General features: G+C 38.5%; 1 protein-coding gene across 1 annotated transcript; it reads left to right on the plus strand.

The window, feature by feature from the left end:
• Positions 1-1,839: 1,839 nt before the first annotated feature.
• Positions 1,840-16,733, plus strand: LOC127971186 (BTB/POZ domain-containing protein KCTD16-like). Its single transcript, XM_052574021.1, has 2 exons — positions 1,840-3,229; positions 14,857-16,733. Exons 1-2 carry the CDS (start codon positions 2,425-2,427, stop codon positions 15,288-15,290), a joined length of 1,239 nt encoding a protein of 412 aa, XP_052429981.1. The 5' UTR covers positions 1,840-2,424; the 3' UTR covers positions 15,291-16,733.
• The last annotated feature ends 1,350 nt before the right edge of the window (positions 16,734-18,083 follow it).

Below are 18,083 nucleotides of genomic sequence, written 5' to 3' on the forward strand. Positions count from 1 at the left end.
TTTTCCAGTGATCCCCAAAAGCTCCAGACAGGGCTGAATGAGTAGTAAATGTAAACCTGAAGAGTTGTCCGGCATTATTCAAGTGTTTTAAAGGCAGCGGCTGCAGGCGTGTTTTCAACTTTGCATGTCATCATGTGGAAGTCTGAGTCTTACCTGCTTTAAAATGAATACAATCAAACAGACAACGACTAGCAAAGTCAAATGAATCATAACTTCAGAGAATTGTGTATTTATAGCAGTCCCTCATGAGATTGAACAAACATCAGCTTGGGTTCTGAAGATATCATAATATTCATGCATGTATTACTGAAGGCATTAATGCAACAAACTGTGGGTCTTTTATAATGAAATGTGATTGCAGATAAAAAGAAAACAGCAGAGCATTTGCCATCTGAATCCCACTCACAGTTTCTCCTGTCGGTGCCTAGCAACACTTTTTCAGCAGAATACACTAAATTAGCAGGGTAAGCATGACCATAGCCTCAAAGCCATCGCTCGGTGAAGCCAAGCACACAGATTCCTTGAAACAAGAACACATTGCCAAAGGTTTGCATACTAAAATAAATATGTTCTCTAGCTCAAAGAATCCTCTGGGCGCATGCAATCGTGTGAGGGTTACACTAGACGAAAGTCAATAAAATGCCATTAAATTCAGAGTGGGTTTTACCAGATATTCTTTAAGAGCAAAAGCGATCGGAACTGAAATGCTGCTGAGTTGGAACGGTGACAAGAAATATCCATTACACAAAGCCGATGCGATCACATATCACGTAATACTCAAATTACTGTAAAATGTAAAAAGCTGACAAACGGAGCCAATAAGTTTGTGTGGATCTGTCCGTGGTCCTGAAACCATAACGTACCCTCAGATCCCCCAAAAACTACAAACCTGATCTCTGGGAAACTCAACCGCTGTTAAAGGAATGGGAATAGCTCACACAACAATGAAAATTCGCTTAACATTTACATACAAGATGAGTTTGTTTTTCACTCAAACAGATTTGTAGAAACATTGCATCCGTGTCTCACCAATGGATGCTCTGCACTGAATGGGTGCCGTCAAAATGAGAGTCCAAACAGCTGATTAAAGCACTCCAGTCCATTAGTTAATGTATTGTGAAGCCAAAAGCTGCATGTTTGTATAAACAAATCAAGTATTGAGACATTTGTCACTTCAAACCATTGCTTCTGGCTAAAATACAAGTCGTTTCTCCACAATGTTGCTTTCACCAGTGAAAAAGAAATATGCATGGATAAAGCACCATTTACAATGGTTCTAACCAAATATGTGGGTTGATTTTGATGTGCGAGGACCACAGGAGATGGACTTTATCACTGGAGGAAGCATTATTATGGATTATCGACTCATATTTTGATAAGTGAGAGTTTGAAGTTAAAACGTCTGAATTATGGATTTATTTTATTACAAATGCACAGGTTTTTGCTTCTCAAAATGTTCACTGATGGACTGGAGACGTGTGGATTACTGTAATGTTTTTATCAGCAGCTTGGACTCTTTTTTTTGACGGCACCCATTCACTGTAGAGCATCCATTGCTGAGCAAGTGATGCAATGCAACATTTCTCCAAAACAAATCTACATCTTGGACGGCCTGAAAATATTTAAAATTTATGTGGAAATGTATTTTTGCAGCCGAACCGATTCACTCCTAGCATGTTAATTGGACGAGTGTATTTGTAAATCTGTAGAAGCAGGGTGAAATGCTTGTATGTTTCCAGCTGTCATTTTCCTTTAAGATGATGTAAGGCTCATCTCCCTAAGAATGGTCTCCCTCCCCCGTCCGAAGCCTCTCTCTCTCAGCACACTGCATCCATTCGCACAACGCTGCTGATGCTCAGGAGAGTCAGGATGCACAAACTTCACAATGCACCCTCCTTTTCAACCACAGATCCTTTTACTGAAATGCTGGGTGGGTGCCAAGTACATGAAGACTGACTGTCCTGGACAGACAAGATTTCTCGAAGGAGAAGCACTCTTCTGAAGGAAGTTGAAGCTGGTGCAGTTTTTCATTTTTTTTTTTTACAAGCAGAACTTATTTTTGGATGTTGTAGCTGGAGGATAGTTACATGAGCTGCACAATTATATCCCTTGGGTGAGAGCTCTTCTATTTCTGCATTATTATAAATAACAAAAGGGAGATGCGTGTTCAGATTTATCACCTGGCAATAGATGCTCAGTTATATTTGTGGGAAAAGCCTAGTCTTAACATGTCGTTCTGATGCATTTATTATTTTTTATAAACACTCTGCACGTCTCAGAGATGCTGCACATAACACAATAGACCCTGAATGTCTATTAAAGCGCGTGCAGGTTATGTTCCTCTTGACTTTTTGCGCACTAAAAACAAATCCCAAACTTTTGCGTCTCCGCTTTTTCGTTTTCTGAAGCGTGCAACGCACTAAAATGGCCCTGACTGAGAATTGCAAGACTTATCAAGCGCCCAAGGACAGTGGATGTGCTCAGAGTTGCTCTGGTGATGTGGTGGAGCTCAATGTAGGTGGACAGGTGTATTACACTCGCCATGCAACCCTCACCAGCGTGCCAAACTCACTGCTGGGGAAACTGTTCTCAGCTAAAAAAGACGTTTCCAACGACCTCGCGCAGGACATCAAGGGACGCATCTTCATCGACAGGGACGGGTTCCTCTTTCGATATGTGTTGGACTATCTCCGCGATAAGAGCGTGGTGCTCCCGGATTATTTCCCGGAGAAAGGGAGACTCAAACGCGAGGCTGAGTTCTTCCAGCTGCCTGAGCTTGTCAAAATCCTGACGGCTGATGAAAACATCCACGGTGATTTCGACGAAGCGTCCCAGGGAAGCGATCAGAGGCTGTTCCCCGCGTCTTACCTGGACGCGCGCGACAGGCGCTACGGCTTCATCACGGTGGGATGCAGGAGCCCGTGCGCTTTCGGGAGGGACGCGGATGCCAAAACTCGCGGACTACCCAAAATCTTCATCTGCGGAAGGGTCGGTCTGGCCAAGGAAGTTTTTGGTGACACGCTAAACGAGAGCCGGGACCCCGACAGGACAGCCGAGCGATACACCTCTCAGTTCTACCTGAAGTTTCGTCACCTGGAGCGCGCGTTTGATCTGCTCGCGGAGAGCGGCTTCCAGATCGTCGCGTGCAATTCATCAATCACCGCTTCTCCGCACAACAGACGCACGGATGACAGATACTGGTCCAATAACGCAGAGTACGTCTTCTACCGTAAGTACAGTTTATTTCACAACAATATACAGTCAGAATTATCGACAAATCGTGAAAATGGCTTAGCCTATCAATTGTTGTCAATCATGAATTAGGACATAAACAATTGTTTTAGGTTAAAAATAATAATAATAGTGTGACGGTGCGGATTACACTACTGGCGTCCCGAGTTCGAATCCCAGCCCAGGGAACATTGTTATGGTATTATTATCATATCATTTATTTTTTATTGTTATTGTATTATTTTATATATTTTTTAAGTATATTTAAGCATTTTTATTAGGCTCCTGTGTTTAGGTTCAGTAATTTCACTTTAATGGCAATGAACGGGTTCTTTTCTTGGCCATTAAAGTGAAATAACTGAACATAGACATAAAAGCCTGAGAAAAATAAACATATTAGAAGAAACTTTTACATGGCACTTAGAGACTTTTGCATCTCTCTCTCTCTCTCTCTCTCTCTCTCTCTCTATATATATATATATAGGCTATTAGAACAATGAGTATAAATATAGACATGTAAATGTAAATGTTTTAAAAATCTATATTTTGTGTATTTATAAATACATAATAAATATACAAAGAACACACCTATATTATGCAAACAAAAACTTTTATTTTGTAAAAGTCAATTAATCGTTTAAAAGTCAATTAATCGTTTGCCAGCACTAATATATATATATAAATATAAATATAAATATATATATATATATATATATATATATATAAAGTATGGTCTTCAAAAATATTAGTTTGTCCACTAAATGCCACAAATGGTCAATCGGAAGTAAGCGTAACAATAGACTCCCAAATAAAATCAAGATCACAGGGATCCTCAAATATGACCCATGAAATTCACTTTCCTGCAGAGTTTAGCTCTAACCCTAATCAAACACACAGAGAGAGTTTTATCAAGACTTGAGGAACACCAGTGAGTGTTTTTTCGCTTGTCTCAGACTGTACCACTAGGCGGCGCACTCTGATAGTTTGATCAATTCTATACAGATCACTTCTATAATCAGCCTCGAACTAAGAATGTGCTCATTAATGTAGTTGATAACTTCCCTTCAAGTTTTAGCAGACTGAGTTTGTCTTCTCAGAGCATCGATAAAAAGAGAGAGAGAGAGAGAGAGAGAGAGAGAGAGAGAGAGAGTGAAAGAGGGAGGCTTTTGAGCCAATGCAGATGTGGAGAATTCCCTCAAGTATAGCTCTCAGGGATTTAAACAGAGTGTGGTATGAATATTTCAGTAATCTACCACAGTGATGATCATGTCACTTCCTCCTCCCCTCTCTCTCCCTCTCTCTCTCGCTCACTCAATCTCTCTTTAACTACATGTGCATCTTTTGGATATACAATTGTTTTCCAGCGCCTGCTTTCATCAGTGCTTCATTTGACTTGCCTTTGTCTTAAATGAGAGAGATGTTGCAGCATATGGCCAATTAAAAATCACTCTGTGCTTGATTCCAAACGAGTCCCCTTGGAAAACTTGAAAAGAGTGGGCCTGGAACAGAGCTTGTGGAGGACAGTCGTGAGATTTGGGGCGAATGGACATATGGCTGCTTAATGATTTGTTCTCTGTCATCAGTGTAATTACTGCAGCATTCAGCCCCGCCCATTGCCCACACATAATGGAAAAACTTATGACACATTACGCTATACTGAAAGTCTACAAATACATCACAAGTCGTGTAGATATTCAGAGAAACAGCATGACAGCAAATGTGCTATTGGTTTAAACATCCTGTCAGTAATCAATGGATAGAACCAAATCTCACCCTTTCTGTTTTATTTTTCAATTATACGTTACACTTGATTGTACATCACAATACGAAAGAAAATATTTCTTGCTACTTTCATTTCATTGCATAAACTTAAAGTAAAATGGTTTGACATTGCTGAATTTTATGGCGACTTATTGTGAAATTTAAGCAAAAGCAGGGGTTCACCATTTACTTGCTGTATCTTATGGTTTATGTAATTACTTTATCTAATTTTACTTTGCGCTAATAGATGAAAAAAATAAGAAATGAGAAAACAAAAACACTTTTTTTTCCTAATAAGCTGTTACTTTTTATTTCGGGGTGAAATGAAAAAATCTAGTAGTAGTAAAAAAGAGACCTGGCTTTAAATCCCAGCCTATTACTTATTTAAAATGTAAATAAACCAAACAAATGAACTTGGCTGCTATTATCATCATATATTTTCATTGAAGTTGCTTTGGCAGTCTCTTCCATAGGAAAGAAAATCTTATGAATTTAGAAAGACGTGAGGATGTTAGAGCAAAAGATGATGACTTTTTTGAACTTGAACGTGTGATTTATACCACAGCGTTAGATAATTATGCATTATATTATATATTTTTTTGCATTTAAAGTTGCATTTAAAAACCACTTGGTCTCTATATGGGTAATCTGCATCGAAATAGCTCGACTCTTCAAGATTAAATTATAATGCAGTTATTTGCATTGCACTTAATGGGTGAAATGTTATATTTCCACCTTACACTGCACAGCATGATTGACAGATTCTTGTTTCTCTTCTGAATTAGTTTGCTCTTGAATCCGCTGGTGAAATGAACCAGTTGCTTTTTACAGGCCTTACTGCCTTCTCTTGTGCTGTTACTTCTCAGAACATCACCCACATGACACATTTTACCAATTTAGACCGCCCAAGAGACTGGTGATATATCATTCGCGGTCAAAGGGGTTGCTTATTTTTCTTTGTCGCTTACTTACTCATCCTCCTTCTTATGTGCTTCATCACTTAACATGCCATCTTTGCCCATTCTTGCAGTTAGAAAACGTGCTGCAGGTTGTCTTTGACATTTTTGTTTTTTTTATATAATTTGTACCAACTGGTCAGTTTTGTCTCTGCATTAATTAATAGCTGTGATAAATGACTGAAGATTACAGCCACACTGATTTCTACCCGGCAGAAAAACAAATTGCACGAGCTTCATGCGATTCATAAACGTCTCACACGTTTCATAGCTGCATTCAGACGTAACTCATTTACTGACTTCTTCGCCTTTTTATTTATTGCATGCATCAGTCTTGGCCTTCCATTTTAATCTTAAAATCCTGACCTGATGTCAAGCCTTGTATTTTAAATTCTAAACACACTTTACTTTGATGATGAACAGCACAGAACATGTAAAAAATAACACTTGTTTCCTTTCCTGAAAGTTAACATGAATCATTAATGAAATATTAGTTTTAAAAAGTTTAGATTATCAATATCAGCAATGATCCCTCTTCAGATGGATGAGCCTTATTCTTTTGATCATTAAGGAATAAAACAGTACAGCTAATTATATACACCACAAGCCAGTTTGAAGGTTTCCCAATTAAAAAGCTATTAGATGTTTCTTAAGGTCACCTTCTCTGTTGCCCAGGAATACTGATGATCCACGGCATGTTTTTGCATCGTAAAGCAGAAACGTCCAGTGTTGCTGACGACGCATGCATAACTATCTCTACGTTCAAAACCTAGAATCCAGCCCACGCTTTATAATTTAGCATTTAATGTAGTGCAACATCACGATCCAGTGCAGATTATACAGTAGGGTGTGGGCTAATCGAATGTGGCCCACAGCACTTGAAACACGAGCTAGAAAACTAAGCTTGTCAAAACACACCATGGACAGAGAGACCTTATTCTTGCAGTATCCTCTAAGAACCTCAAGTGAACATGCAATGTCTATTATTCCTTTCAAATGCATTACTGAACTAGCACAAGAAATAATTCCTGTGTCCACTGAGGGAGTAGAGATGGGACAAATCTAGGCTGCTGTTAAGAAAGAGAGACTCCACCTGAGAATGGAAGTAAATGGAGAAGAGCGAGAAGTGATTTTCTATCGGAACCGTTCATATCCAGTGTGTTAAAGATTTTCCTGCTTAAGAAAACTGTGAAATTACAAGTGCACAGGGGTGATGCTTTGTTACGGAGGTTTGGGCAAAAATCCAATGTAAGATATAGGATTACAGACATGGGCTGCATTAAGAAATTGCATCCTCTCAAGGTATCTCAAGGACTGTTAAAATGTATGTTTTATTTGCATGCATGGCTGAAATAACAAATGCACTGGGTGAATAAGTTCAGAATACTCATGGGCTGTTAATGCATAATCAGTTTTCTTTTCAAATGCATAAACGCAGTCTTATAATTAGAGAAGATCACTACAGTCGTGTCTTCTAAAGTGCAGGATGCTCATGCTTGGCAGTCTTCTTCTGTTTAACTGTTTGATCTAACCTAGACTCAAAGATTTAAGAGACAGTTCACCCAAAAACATTCTGTCATCATTTACTGGCCCTTGTGTAGTTCCAAACCCATATGACTTTGGTTCATCTTCGAAACACAAACTAGTGAAACTTGGTAGATTTCTGTCCCTCCATTGAAACTCAAGGTGAACAAGACACAAGGACATCATAAAATGTCTTGTGAAGCAATATCATTTAGGCTTTTTTCTACATCATAACATTGAGACCAACTGTTTTAATTAGTATTTTTACTACTTATTTCATATGAAAATGTGTAAAATAACCATTGAAGTGTGCCCTCTCAATCAAATGAAGATTAGACACTGTAATTAAAGAAATAGAAAACTTTTCTCATAATAAAAGCAAAGCTAAATTAGACATTTATTACTATAGTCACTAGGATCATTGTTGTATAGCAACTTGTTAATGTTAAATTTGCAGTTTATTTATATAGCATTAATATTCTTTATAGTTTAATATGCCTTATAGCTAATATTATACTAATATGTAAACTTTAGGTATTAATAGGTTGTATTAAGATGTACTTTTAAGGTAACTCTTTTTATTTGTACCATAACAAGGGACAAAGTTTGCTTGCTTAATGAACTTGTGGGATTAATTAGTCAATAAATTGCAATAGGTAAATGTGTCCAGGACACACCTTCAATACAATTTAGCACAAAAAATAAAACATCTCTGATGAAGTTGGTTGAGAGTATTTCTGAAATGTTATTAACCGAATATGAATATGTCTAGACTTCTAGTGTTTATAAATTACAAGCACCAAAAGTGTTCATACTCACACCTAAAGAATTCAGCCTTCAGATTAGCAACAGCCCATCTTTCACATTTTAATATTCCTGTTCTCCCTCACTGTCTTTCTCTGTGACGCTGTGAAATGTGCCTTTCTCCACGTCTCAAAAGCAGCCACTGTAATAATGACAGGTTCTCTGTCATCTCATTCTGCTGGTCTTACTGCGCCCCATCAGCGTTTTGAGAGGGTCATGACTACACTGAGATGATCTGAGCTCTCCAATCTGTCTGTCAGACGCACATGGCTGCCTTTAACAATGGAAGGAGATTGCAGCTTGTGTCAACATCAGTCAGAGGATGAAATTGTCGTATTGTCTGTAATCTTCCAGCACAAAGCCTCTGGATTGCATACTTGGAGACTTGGATTGGCGTTACTTGTCCTTGGTTTAGTACAATGGGTGTTTAGTAAGTCCAGCCCATTTGGATTCTTCTGTCACCCTGCTTCATTTCCCATGATGCATCTGCTCTTTTTACATGAGGACACCTCATTTGTTTTATACTCAGCACAGTTTAAACCCAGTTTCTTAGATACAGTCCAAGCTTTTTTTATTTGCAAAGATGAGTTTTCTATATCACTGCTCCCCCGCAAGGACTAAATTAGCCTACTTTGTACAGTAACAAGCACGTACACATGATCAAACCTCAGGCGAAGCTCAAAAACCATAACAGAAGGACTTTAATCATACTTATATACACAGAGCTCTTGTACTGAACTAACGTAACCCTGAGATGCACATCGCTGATCATCATGCAATGAATTGATGTTGATCTTCCGTTTTTATCGTATGATGAAAATATGGCACAGACTCACAGTATTTAAGATTAGGATCAGTGGTCCCGTTCTCATTAACAAGCATCAATAGTGCAGAGATTCCTTTGCTGATTTTTCATATCAAACCGATCTGTTGAGAACGAAGAGGAACATTTTTGGACATAAAAGCTGAGGGTGCAGGAATATTTTTATTTCTATGTCTGTAAAATGCATGGTTATCGTCGTATGTGCAAACTGAGACACATATGTGTATATACTGTGTGTGTGTGTGTGTGTGTGTGGAAATAGCTCCAATCCGGAAATGCCTGCAGTGTTGTGGTGGTGAGTAAGATTGGTTGACTTTTCTAGCATCCCAAAATGAACAGCTCGACTCAAGAGGTGAGAACATTATTTTTTTCCTTTTGCATTTTGTAGATAGGACTTATATTTGGGAGCTGGGTGGTTTTGGATCCACACAGATCACAGGGAAATTGTTTTGCCCCACTTTTATAGGTTAGCTGATAAGTACATCTTTCATAGATTTGAAATATAATTGACACAAATGAGAAAACTGTTGATTTATAGCTTCCAAATGCTGCAGTGATTATGTGTTTTTGTAGCCCAGCCTGGAAGTTAGCATCGCCCTATAGTCTCAGACCCCAGACCGGTGAATGTCTGATGCATAAGACAAACAAAATGTGACCCTGGAGCACAAAAACAGTCATACGTCGCTGGAGTATATTTTTAGCAATAGCCAAAAACAACATTGTATGGGTCAAAATTATACATTTTTCTTTTATGCCAAAAATCATGAGTAAATTAAGTAAAGATCATGTTTCATAAAGATATTTTGTAAATGTCCTACCGTAAATATATCAAAGCCACAATTTTTGATTAGTAATATGCATTGCTAAGAACTTCATTTGAATACATTTTTCAGATTTTCTCAAAGTTTATTTATTTTTTTGCTCCATCAGATTCCAGATTCTCAAATAATTGTATCTCAGCAAAATATCATCCGATCCTAACAAACCATACATCAATGGAAACATGATTTATTCAGCTTTCAGATTATATATAAATCTAAATTTCAAGAAATTAACCCTTATGTTTTGTGGTCCAACGTCACAAATAGGTTATAAACTAAACGCTGGATTTTCAAAAATTTGTGAAGTTCACAGCACAGACTCTTGGAAACTGAAGATTAAATCTTGAATGAAGCATTTATTGATTGCATGCTGGTCTGTATATTGTCTACAATTTTAGATTCATCTTTGCAGCCGACACACAGACTCAGAAAACACTAGTTTATTAATAAATAATTTACATTTCGCTTTGCACATTCACAGCCATTACTTTTACCGGTGCTTTACTCCGAGCTTTATGCATCGATAGACTATATATGTTAAAGGCTCATTATGATAAAGTGCAAAAATTTCCCATTCATTTCTTTTTTGGAGTCCTGGATGAATTCGATGAGTTTATATTGAAATGTCACACTTTTTGATTGCATTTTCAAACAACAGTTTGATATGAGTAGAGGAGACATGCGATTATTATAGTTTTTTTTTTTCTCAGGGAAAAAAATCTGAAAAGCAGAAGACTTCTCTAAAATCTCATTAGTGTTGGAAAAACAATTCGGATATTAAAGAAACCTCATTTGTGATGTCTCTTTCCTACGGAAGAGGAAACCAAGTGAAGTAAAAAAGTAGATAATGGGGTTGTGTTTCTGGTAACTTCCACTAGACATAATCCATAATTAATACCACAGTTGTGAGCAGTTAAACATCTCTGCAAACTTTAATACGCAGGAAGCATTATGACTGCAGGTCATAAACACAAATACATTAGTTGCCGCCCATATGATTTACCCTTACATTATTAGCACCATGTGAGCATTAGGAGATTGAGTGTTAATTAAAAATGCATAGATGTGCGTCACACTATTTTTAGGATCGCTGTCTGAGCTGCGCTGTAGTGCTAACAAACACATTACGCCGAGCACGCTGCTCAGGAGAATTGCGATCTGAAGCACTCTCAGGCATTTAGATGCAATGCATTGTGGGTAGACGCTTGTGGGTGGTTGCCCCTTGTGATGAGATTGTCTCTGCTGAAGCCCGATGCTAAATGCATCTCTCAGGCTTGTGTAATTCATGAGAAGGCACTCACATCCGTTAACTGATTTAGCTCTGCAGACAAGCCCCAACCGTAATGGGCCTGCAATATGATCCGTGCAGCCGTATACGCAGCTCTGTAGTCGCTCAGACATCAGAAGACAGAGGATGGGGTGGGGATACAGCAAAATGCAATCAATTTCTTGTCTGATAGAAACTGCAGCCATAAGCTTGGTGAGCATTAATGGTAAACAGCACTAGATTAGCCTAATGTGATGCTGACCAAGGCCATTTGATATTTACCGCTTACTGTAATACCAATAAGCAGCGACTGTGGAATACACTGTTTCCAGATCTTCCATTTAAATGCAACATCTGAGGACAACAGCAAGTTGAGGAGCAGTTCCAGCCCAGCTTATTTAGTTTTATGGAAGCGTTATAGTTGCTCGCCTCGCTTCTTGTCTTGTGGTCCCATCAGGCTGCACCATCCGTTCTGAAATGATCCTTCAATAAAAGCCTTTCTATTACCCTTCATATGCTGCAGAGAAACAAAGATGAGAGATGGACAGAGAGGAGAAGCGGGTGCAGAGGAAACAAGAGAACCGGCTTTAATTGTTATGCAGGGAAACGGTTTGCTTAGCGAAGTTTTTTTTTTTTTGGACCAAACCTGAACTTAAGGGGATAGTCCACCAAAAAAATAAAAATGACCGCATTATTTATTCACCCTCAAGCCATCCTGATGTGTATATGACTTTCTTCTTTCAGATGAATACAAATAAGAGTTGAATTAAAAATGATCCTGGCTCTTCCAAGCTTTATAATGGCAGTGAATGGGTGCTGAGATTTTGAAGTCCAATAAAGTGAGTCCATCCATCATAAAAAGTGTTTCACACAGCTCCAGGGGGTTAATAAAGGCCTTCTGAAGTGAAGCGATGCAGTTTTGTATTAATAATATCCATATTTAAAAGTTCATACACCGCAATCTTTAGCTCCTGCGACATGTTGCATGTTCACTCATGACGATATATCGAGGTCTCATGAAGTGAAATGATCAGTCTGTGCAAGACAATGAATGTTGTTTACAACATTAATATTAACATTACCTGTAATCCAGATCTTTAGACAAACAGGGAAAGACGATTATTTTTTGTGAACTGGCTCTTTCGAACAGTTTGTTTTTATGAATTGGTTCAATTCATCAGTATGTTTTTGTAATCACGCAATGATGTCACATTTTTGCAATTATATTATAAAAACTCATTTAGAGTCGGAGTGACTGTCAGGCGTCTGAAAGTAAGTTTTGATTGTGTAACTTGTAGATTTGTGCTGCTAACCATTTCAGATGCTCCAGTTCGATATTGTGAACTGGTTCAATTAGTTCACCCAAAAAGAATCAGTTCAAAAGAATGATTCACGCCAAACCGTTTGCCTGAGGCACTGGATTACAGGCCATAATGTTGTAAATAATGTTCAGTTTCTTTCACAAACTGATAACACTGACTGATTGGCAGCTGCAGTGATGCTCGGTGATTCGCTCTTTTATTTAGAAGGCGGGACTTATTCTGCCAAAAAAGGCATTCCATTCACAGTAATGCGAGTCTTGGTATTTCTATAGTCTTTGCTTTAACTTCTCCATCACTATGATTCACTTAGCTTCCAACAACTCACTCTTTCAATCATTATTTGCAATCTACCAGTTGGAAAGTTTGAGTTTCCAAGAGTGCAAGTTGTAAAAGCAGACTATTAACTAAATTAGTTTTCCAGCTCAGCTTGAGGATGTTTAATGTCCTTGACTGCCTCTGTTTAGCCACTTGTTAGCCGTCTCCTTTTTGCCAAGACACATAAAAGTTTCAAGTCTTGAGTGGGGTATTACTGATGTGTTTTATTTAGTAGAATAAAAGGTGAAAATTATTTCGTGTTATGACATTGTTGCTCACCATGCTTCTCGACTTGTATTCCCGTCAGGCTGCGACATCTATTTAGAAACAATTCTTCAGTAAAAGCCTTTCTATTTACGCTTCATACGCTGCAGGCAAAGGGAAGCGAAGATTAAAGATGGACAGAACCTGCTTTAATAGTTATGCAGGGAAATGTTCTGCTTATTCTGGTGTCAGATTCATGGATTCCCATTAGAAAGCCACTAGCAATCACACCGCCTTCAATTAGCCTGTTATTGCATTCAGTAAAATGTATTTGCAGCTCAGCTGAATGATTTTGTTATTAATCAGGATAAATTAGCAGCTTCGGAGACACAATGAACACAAATGATTGCTTCTGAGAGTCGTGTTTAGCTAATAACGATACTCAGATGTAAATAGCATTCCTCTATGCAGATGTCGTCTCATTGGTGATCACTCTTTTTAATAGTATGTCAAGCTGATGGCGAAGGGTTGAAATTCTATTCCACCAATAACAGGAAGGTGGAGATAGTGTAATCCCCAGGGAGAAAACGTCTGTCAAGCTATAGGTATTTCATGTTATGTTCACGAAACAACGGCTGCGATTCACAGGGATTGGACTGAGAAAACGTAGCAGCGATTACTGTATATACACACACACAAATGAGAAAGATAAAACAAAGACTTTGATTTGGGAGGTCGAATCTTTCAATGTTATGTCCAGGGCTGCGTTTCTCGATAACGATTGATCTTAGCACGTAAGAGCATTTTCTACGAGTCATTTGACAATCGTTTATTATTGTTTCACGTGTGTTTCCCAAAAATACACTTAATGCAATCCCATGTATGTGCTTTAAGTGCTACTTAGGAGTCGCTATCCGTTTGTCAAGTGCTGAAATGTCACTTCATGGACCCTTTTCACAAGACTGGTGACTGAGGTTCATGTCCAGTTGTTCATCCAGGATCCCTGCAGTGGGAGGTGATTTGTGTCCATGAACCGATTTTTCAGGAATTTAACATTAGTTTCAAACAGGAAGCATGTTCACTGATACTGTTTTCAGGGCTCAGATGCTCCACCTCCATCGCACTCAAGGATTATCCGAAAATATGAATATGTAAATGCATTTGAAGGTGTTCCGTCCCTTCGTTCAGCTAATATGTTTGGAGATTTCTCTGCAGTCGTAGTCTGTTTTGATGCATCAGCTAACATAATCAGTGCACTGATATATATTTTTTGAGACAATGACTCGGCCCTTTGTGGTTTTAGCACAGTTCTTTGTCCAAAACACAAAACAGATCAATGCATACAGTTCAGACGCTGATTTAAACGTGGATTCTTTATGTCTTTGATAAGGTCAACTTGATAAGGTCAACCTACTCAATGCCAAGCGACTTGCTCGCACTCGTGCATATTAATGCATTTCATCTTGTGCATGTGATGCTTTTTTATTCTCACAAGTTTGTGAGTTTAATTTCCTTTTGAGCAAATGATGCATTTTGATTGGGCTACTTAAGCATCGACTGTGTAAAATGAGAAACATCCGTGTCATTAGAGGAGAATTTGTGTTGGTTATAGTGCGGGAAATTAAGAATATCTTTGTTCACCTCAGTTCTTTCACCTTTGTTATCAGGTTTCACACATCCTGATTCCTGAATGGAGTGTTCTGCAAACTGATACCTATAACAAAATCAAACAGACTTCCGAAAATGACTCCCAATGTGACTTCTGTTATCATTTGGGTTGTATGTGCTTTGATGACATCTGTGGGTTTTCTGGCTTTGTGTTTTTAAGGTGGCCCTTCCGGATGGTCTTCTTCTCACTGCGACTGCTGCTGTAAGAGCCACAAGAGCGAGCGCGAGGGTGAGAGCGGCACTTCCTTCAACGAGCTCTCCACTTCCTGTTCCGAGACCCAATCGGAAGCCAGCTCTCCGCAGGAAACGGTCATCGTGCGTCCCGTCTCCCGCCAGCCCAACATTCATACTCTGGACCGGCCGGCGAAAAAGGGTCCGACCCCGATTCCAAGGAGAACTGATCTGCTCCGCGTTCGAACCGCAGGGCCTCGTGACGTCATGTCAGGGAAGAGGAAGCCGGCCAAGGAGAAGATGACGCCGGAGCAGGAGCTGGAGAAATGCATCCAGGACTTCCGGCGGATTAAAATTCCAGAGTGCTTTCCGGAGAGGAAGTACATGTGGCAGTCGGAGCTCTTGAAAAAATATCGGCTCTGAAATGATATCCTGTGCACTTTTAATGTAACACAACAGAGCTCATACGATTACATAATTCTTTTTAGCTTGGGCTTAATTGGCTCATTTGTGTGATCATGTGGCAAGATGCACAATTAACAATTCCTGTGAACTTCAAGTGACTCCTAAAAGGACCGGTCCTGTTTGACACAATGACATTAAAGTCTAAACCAATTTCACAGCATCTAGACGAACCTCTCAAATAAAAAACAGACTGCATACATATATATATACACAATAATCACAAGTGTGTATTACCTGGTGATGCTCAAAGTCGGTGCAAGGACTGCATAGCACTTATGTACACCGTTTCAACTATAAATGCAATGCACATATGAGAACTGCAGGAATCGAATGTGAAGGTGGTTTGCATTATTCGATACTGTGTTTAACTGATGGAAAGTTTTAAAGAATAATTCACTCAGGAATGAAAATTAGCTGAAAATGTATTCTCAGGCCAGAGTTTGTGTCTTCATCAGATTTGGAGAAATTTAGCACTGCATCAGTGTCTCAGCAATGGATGCTCTGCAGTGAATGGGTGCCGTCAGAATGAGAGTCCAAACAGCTGATAAAAACATCACAATAATCCAGGCCATCAGTTAACATCTTGTGACGTGAAGCATTGAGTGTTTCTAATAAACAAACATTAAGACACTAAACCATTACTTCAGGACAAAATCCATGATTCATAATAATGCTTCCTCCAGTGAAAAATTCCATCCTCTCACAACAAAATCCACTGATCTGTGCATATTTCTCTCCTGATCGAGATAAGACGACTTTTTTTCCCCCTTGGGAATTCAATATTATGGAGGACTCCATGGTATGGTTTGAAGTCAAAACATCTTAAAGACGGATTCGTTTCTTACAGACACAGTTTTCCAGATGTTAACTGATGGACTGGAGTGGATTACTTGTGGATTACTGTGATGTTTTTATCAGCTGTTTGGACTCTCATTCTGACGGCACCCATTCACTTCAGAGCATTCATTACTATGACACTGATGCAATGCTACATTTCTCCAAATCTGATGATGAAATAAACTCATCTTGAATGGGCTGAGAGTGAGTAAATTTTCAGCATACTTACATTTTTGGGTGAACTATTCCTTTGTAACAAATGTACCCTTTATTTAAAGAGTTTAAAACAGCACAAGTGAGTATGTTTCCATGGTAGACAGATGCCAATGCATGTTATTTCACTCTTTTGGAGTAATGGCTCATATCAGTGAACGCGTTTAGTTTGTGATGTGATCTACATTATTCACCATTCGTTCAAACCCAGTGGAAATACATCAACAGGATCGGACTGGAATATTAAGCTGTTTCTGTTTGTCATTGTGAACAGTTGTGCTGAGACTTTTAATTCTGCTTGTGGGTATATGAGGATGTTTTGTTCTGAATGTGCAATGAATCATTAAACAGACTGGGTTTAAAATACAATTTGTTCATCCGAGTTGGTATAATCCTGACACATTGCGATGTTGCACCTCTTGCGGTTTCGCATTAAGAGCAGGCGCAGCATTTAAACTGGATTCTTGACAGAAAAATCAAGAGCTGCTTGTTTCTTATTTGTGTCGAATGAATATATGTATGCAAATCAGATAAATTGTCTCTTCATGAATGTGGCAGATGACCTTACCCTTCTCTCTGAGTTTAACAGATTATGAGCTTGCCGAATCTAATACTAAACCACCAGACAAATCTCCTTGCAACACCCCTTACAATATTCAGCTGATTTCAGATGCACAGCAGTGTAATTTTGCTGCCTGATATATTAGTTTTCTCTTTTTCTGCCACTGTGAAGGAAAGTTGTTGATAAATACATGCATCACAACTACCATTTTTAGCTGACTATTTTTAGCCATTCGATTCTGCAGTGTTGCTACATTTCATCTGAAACAGAGAAGCTTTGAGGATGCAGAAGCATGACAGACGTGAAGAAGTCATGCATTTACCTGAAGACAAATCACAAATCTATGGAAACCTGTTTCTGCCACTGAGTAAAAAATAAAAAAGGTAACTGCGACTGACTTTTTTCAAGAATTGCATGATATAAAGGTGAAATTGTGAGTTACTAAGTCAGAACTGCGTGATATAAACTCGGATTTCTGAGAAATTAAGTCGTAATTGTGAGAAATAAACTTGCAATTGTGAAAAAGAGATATAAACTCATAATAACAAGAAAATATCTGTATTTTTTCCTACAAACTGGTTTTTAAACCACAGTTGCAAGTTTATATCTCACAACTCTGAGTAAAGAATTGTGAGAATATTAATCAGAACTGTGCGATACAAACTCACAATTGCAAGAAAAAAAGTTCATAATAAAAAGGTTCATGCAAGTTTATATCTCACAATTCTGACTTTATTTCTTTATATCATGCAATTCTGAGAAAAGACGAACTCGAAAATAATTGTGAGATAAAAAAATCACAATTACCTTCTTAATTTTTTTATGTAGTGACTTAAATCTGCCAGAAAGCATCTTATAAAGATGACGCTAATATAGTGTCATTCAGTAGTTATTTAGGCTGAAGAAATAGGATTCACTCTGTAACTCCGGGAAGCTGGTGTGAGGTTTCCGGCAACATTTTTGTGTTATGCTATTAGCCCATTATGATCCTCAGCTAACTGTATTTTTTTTTTTTTAATCTATTGCATTATACATCTCGTTTCCTGGTCAATATTTAGTTAGTGGGAGACTGACAGTAGACGACTGTCTCCATAGTTTTGTCCTCAGCAACACAGTTCAAACTCATCATGCATACTAAT

Source organism: Carassius gibelio, chromosome B14 (genome assembly GCF_023724105.1).
Source record: "Carassius gibelio isolate Cgi1373 ecotype wild population from Czech Republic chromosome B14, carGib1.2-hapl.c, whole genome shotgun sequence".
Classification (NCBI taxonomy): domain Eukaryota; kingdom Metazoa; phylum Chordata; class Actinopteri; order Cypriniformes; family Cyprinidae; genus Carassius; species Carassius gibelio.

What these genes read in the sequence shown, in the direction of transcription:
- LOC127971186 (XM_052574021.1), top strand. Translation starts at nt 2,425, where the DNA reads ATGGCCCTGACTGAGAATTGCAAGACTTATCAAGCGCCCAAGGACAGT. An exon ending in CGCAGAGTACGTCTTCTACC is followed by an intron (nt 3,230 to 14,856) that starts GTAAGTACAGTT and finishes TGTGTTTTTAAG; the next exon opens with GTGGCCCTTCCGGATGGTCT.